Raw genomic sequence first — 4,892 nt, 5'->3', positions numbered from 1 at the left:
TTCAGCCCAGCTCAGCCCAGCTCAGCTCAGCCTAGCTCAGCCCAGCTTACCCAGCTCAGCCCAGCTCACCCAGCTCAGCTCAGTCCAGCTCAGCCTCGCTCAGCCCAGCTTACCCAGCTCAGCCCAGCTCACTCAACCCAGCTCAGCCCAGCTCAGCCCAGTTCAGCCCAGCTCAGTCTGGTTCAGCTCAGAAGTGCCAGTTCAATCTGGTTTGGTCCAGCTCAGCTGAGGACTGCTTTGGGCAGCCCAGTATAGTCCTGTGTAGTGCAGTCCCGAAAGCCCAGGCCTGGGACTGGCTAGAAAATTTCAGACCACCGGACCTGCTTGCCTTGAAGCTAAAGCCATCTTATCCAGGAAACCTGTATGGATGGGCCTGGCCCCGGGTCAGTTCCTTCTGGTGCTTACTCCTGCCTTTTCCACCCTGTGAGTCCTGTGGATTTCTCCAGTGGGACCCCCGATTTTGTCATGGCCTCAGTCTCAGCTGGCTCTTGGTGCCCAAGCATCATCGATCACTCCCACCTCAGTGTCCTGGATAAAATACTTCCTAGCCAGTTAAAATTCGTCAGGACACTTTACAGGGATTGAGGAGTGTTTGCTGTCATCAGGGTGAAAAGCCCATCTTTGCTTTAGAATAGGCTGTGCTGCTTCTGGGCTGACATAAGGGTGCTCGGGACTGTCCCCTCACGGGCTTCACCCGCCTGGGCACTTGCCCTTAGCTGAACTCCTGCCTTCTGAGTCTAAAGTAGGTCCCCGACTTTAGCTAAATTCCCTCTAAATAAAAATCATCATGAAATATGACCAAAGATGCATCTTATCTGAATTTGCACTTCTCATTCTGTTCTTTATCCTAAAGGTCTTTACAAGGCAGTAGACTACTTTCAAATGCATAGTAATGACCTCACACCCAAAGCCGCGTTTACAACCGAAAGATAGTGTAAGGGGCTCTCTGTGTCAGAGCGTCTGAGCCGTGGGATCAATAGCTAAGAAGCCACGGGGCAGCTCTTCCAACTGTTTCCTTGAAATGATCTTTAGAGAAAGCTAAACTGTGCGTGACCAAGACGATGGTCACTCCGGGACGCATAAAAATCAATCTCGTTGTCTCACTGAGCAGTCGTTACAGACTGATTCCTCACCAAGCAGAAACCAAACGTCAGATAACAAACTTCTCTCTTACCAGCTTGTCTCCCTGGTCACCGTGGGGGTCTTTGAAGAATTCCTCCGAATCCATTAAAGTCGGCTGGTCGAAGCATAGCCGGTTGGCTGGGTGGCAGAAGCCACGGGGGGCCGGGGGGACTCCCAGCCACGGTGGGCCGGGGGCCAGGCGGGCCCTCCACTGGGGCTCCGTCAGCCCGGGGGCCCGGCAGAGTTCTTTTCTGAGTCGAGACCTGACTGGACTTCCTCTTAGTCCAACAATTGACACGCTTTACTGAACTCATTCTGGACAATCACACACGTTTCACCTAAAACCTGTCCCCACAGGAATGCTTGAAAAGAGGTCTGCAAACTTTTTCAGAATATCTACGTGCCTCTTCAGCACGAAGAGAAAATCGTCCAACTTAGAATACTGCGAACGCAGCCATTGCAAAAAACCGTGCTTCGGGACGCTGGAAGGTGGTTTGAGGTTAACAACCGTTTGCGGATACGACTAATTAAAAAAGCCTTACACGAACGCATTGTAAACTGTCCCCGAGACCAGTTTAATTTCTTAAACGTCTTACTTTGGAAATGAGTATAATTCAGATGTTGGTGAGCTAAGACCGAAAAAGTAAATTCAGATGGTTAAAAAAGGAAGCGTCTGGGCTCCTGCCAGCGTTTTGGCCTTATTTTAGAAACGCAAATTGCACAGGTGTTGTTTTGCACCATGGCTGTGTTCAGCCTCGCGGGGCTGGGCAAAACCACCGAAAACCACTTCTGCTAACCACAAACTATAAATTTGCCAAGTGTGTTTTCTTGCTTCCTAAAATAGCCAGTCCCTGCGACCTGCTTCCTGCCACCTGCAGGTGCCTGGCCACTCACCGCGCCTCAGCACCGCCACTTCTAGAATCGCTGAATTAAATACAAAATTAAGCTTAGTTTCTCACCATCAAAACTCAGCTCTGGCGGGGGCTTGACAGCACCAGGGTACTATTTCTTGGATCGACTCCAGAAAGACATGATTCTGGGTTGTTAATTGCCCGATACAATTAAAAAGTCTAATATACTCAAAAATCTCTGACATTTTAAAGTCACAGTTTTCTCCACTGTTTTTCTCAGGAGCCACCTCAAAGATACCCTGTCCTTGCATGTTTAGTAATCACACATGGAGGAGGAGCAAGCTGCCTTCCCTCGGACGCTGACTGCCCGGAGCCGAGCTCCCTGGCCCCCCAGACCTGCCCTTTAGGGGCAGCGGGACTCTGCGTCCCTCCTGGCCCGGACGGCTCTGTTCCTGACCAAGAATCATAAACAGTCTAGCCCAGAACATCACTCCTAATTCCGAGGAGAGTCTTTCACTGTCGCTCTATGTGGGGCGAACCTAGTGGTCCTGCAAACACAGCTAGCCCGGCACACTCCTCAGCCGACACCAGAGTCTAAGAGCCGGGCGGCGCCGACCACGGCCGCAAGGCCCTATGGCCACAGGGTTCCCGGCCCACTCGTGGCCGGCCCAGCCTCCAGCCCCCTCTTCAGGGGCTCAGTTACTGCTCTGGGCATTCTGGTATTACTCTAGTTTTAAGAACGCATCAGAAAATCAAGAGGCTCAGAAGTCCCGAAGTCACCCGGTCCCTGTACCCTCCCGGCCAGCCTGCCCCTGGGGGGCATGTCCCGAGGACCCACCATTGATGCTCAGAGAATCCCACAGAAAGGAGCAGAACATAAAGGCCCTGGGAGGGCCGCTCTTACCTGAGGACACGGTGACTGAGGTCCCCTGGCCCCAGTAGTCCATACCATAGTAATCACAGTGGTGAAACCGCCATGCGCGTCCCACCAAAACCCCGGGGGCCTGGCCCGGCCTTGCCCTGACTCAGAGGCCTGCACGGTCTCCGGGCCACACGGAAGCCGATCCTCCAAGTCACCCTCCACCGGCCCTGCTCCCCCACCACTGCCCCTGAGACCCTACAGAAGCCAGACCACTGCCTGCCTGGGCCGCCTGACTGCAAGCTGACAGCCCCTAACTGGGACTCCGAAGTCCAGTCCACCCCAAGGGCCACAGCCGCGGAGAACCCAATTCCACTGATCATGCCACAGTTGCCGTGGCCCCCAAGAAGTCCTGGACAATGCAGCCGGACTGACCAAAGAAGCCGCCGTGTCCCTGATTGCAGCCGTCCTCAAGGCAGGGCCATCTCCAGGCCCCTGTCTCTGTCCCCTTCCTGGCCCCCAGAAACCCCAACAGCCTGATCCCCCCAAGTGCAGCCAGAGGGGGAGACTGAAGACCCACCTGAGGGCACGGTGACCAGGGTCCCCTGGCCCCAGTTGTAGAACGAGTTGTCGCAAAGTGACAGCTGTGTGGGGACCCCAGACAAGAAGTCGGCCCCGCTAAGGCCTCGGACCTCAAAGCCCACCCGGTGGGGCCGACAGGATGGCCCCAGGAGGCAAGGGTGGCCGAGAGCCAGGAAGGCAGGCAGCTGCTGGCCCGCTGGCCCCTTCCTGGGGCACCGGCTGCCCCAGTCCTTCCAAATCCCAGACCCAGACACCGTAATTTTCCCCCCAAATGCAGCAAAAAGCCCCAGAGAGAGAGAAGCGAGAAGGGCTGTGAGGACTCACCTGAGGACACGGTGACCAGGGTCCCCTGGCCCCAGTATTCAAAGTTGTCACACTGCCAAGGGCGCCGTTAGGGGGTGTACAAAAACCTCACCCCCGCCCGGCTGCCCAGCCTTGGCGGATGCCCTCCGTCCTCAGGTCTGCACGGCCCAGACACAGAGCCCCCTCTGCCAACCCCTGTTCCCTACAGTGAGGACCTCACGGCCTCAGGAGCAGTCCACTGGGCTCCCCACACGGCCCTGCGGAGACCAGGGCGTCTCGGGAGACTTCTGCCCCAGGGCTGGGACGGACCGGGCAGACGGAAGGCCCTCTTACCTGAGGACACGGTGACCAGGGTGGCCTGGCCCCAAACATCGAAGTAGCCATAGCCACGCTGATGCAGCCGCCCAGCCCCCGCACACCGAAAACCCAGCCCCATACTTCTGCTCCCCGGCCAGCGCCTGTGCCGGGGCTTCTGTCTGCCTGGCCCTCGGCTCCCTTGCCACCAGGGGCTCTGCTGCTGAGTCTAGTCCCCACGGGGCCCGCAACCCAGAGGGACCCTGCCGCCCTGCCCCCGGCTCCAGTGATCCAAATCCCGGTAGCACATCCTCTGCCCATCTACGTCTCCCGTACCGAAACCCACCCGATCTCCCACCCCGAGTCGGGACACAGAGCAGGCTTGCCCTGGCTCAGCGTGGGAGAGCAGACTCACCTGAGGGGACCATGACCAGTGCACCCTGGCCCCGGGTGTCGAAGTGAGCATACGCACAGTGCACTGTCCCAGTGCTGAGGCCTGCAGAAGGCCCCACCAGCCAGGGTCCCCAGGGAGCCCCAGGGGCCGGAAAGTCTGCTTCCTGCTGGAAGAAACGGCCCACCCTGTGCCCCGACACATTCCCTCCTGCACTCAATGCACTGGCCTGGCATTTGATGTCCTTCCTGACACCCGACTCACGTGGGGCCTGAGGTCACTTTCTCCCCGAACAGCCTTGCGATGGCCCTCACTGCTCGTGGCCCAGGGTTGCACGCCCCGCCTGACCAAGCGGGACTAAGCTCCCACCCCCACCCCCAGTATCCAGGCCGCTGCCCACACCACCCCTCCCCCAGCCCATCAGTCACCCAGGCCGTCCCCCTGGCTGTGTCATGTCCACTTGAAAGTCCCCTCGCCTTCTGGGGGGGCT

At 57.6% G+C, this 4,892-nt stretch overlaps 2 gene segments (V, D, J or C); both read right to left on the bottom strand.

Annotated features, from left to right (window-relative positions):
* The window catches only part of LOC112818699 (immunoglobulin heavy constant mu-like), a 10,708-nt gene extending 6,526 nt beyond the window's left edge, over window positions 1-4,182 (bottom strand). The window contains 1 exon segment of the C gene segment in view: window positions 4,051-4,182. Coding sequence covers window positions 4,051-4,153 — 103 coding nt within the window.
* Window positions 1-4,602, bottom strand: part of LOC141371981 (Ig delta chain C region secreted form-like) — a 19,237-nt gene extending 14,635 nt beyond the window's left edge. Inside the window, 1 exon segment of the C gene segment in view lies at window positions 4,427-4,602. Coding sequence covers window positions 4,427-4,439 — 13 coding nt within the window.
* Between the last annotated feature and the right edge of the window lie 290 nt (window positions 4,603-4,892).

The sequence above is a fragment of the Callorhinus ursinus genome, unplaced genomic scaffold (genome assembly GCF_003265705.2).
Source record: "Callorhinus ursinus isolate GAN/ISIS: 27379988/994484 unplaced genomic scaffold, GSC_fseal_2.0 scaffold166, whole genome shotgun sequence".
In the NCBI taxonomy this organism is placed as follows: domain Eukaryota; kingdom Metazoa; phylum Chordata; class Mammalia; order Carnivora; family Otariidae; genus Callorhinus; species Callorhinus ursinus.
Note: the sequence above shows the minus strand (reverse complement) of the source record. Positions and strands in the feature narration are given on the sequence as shown.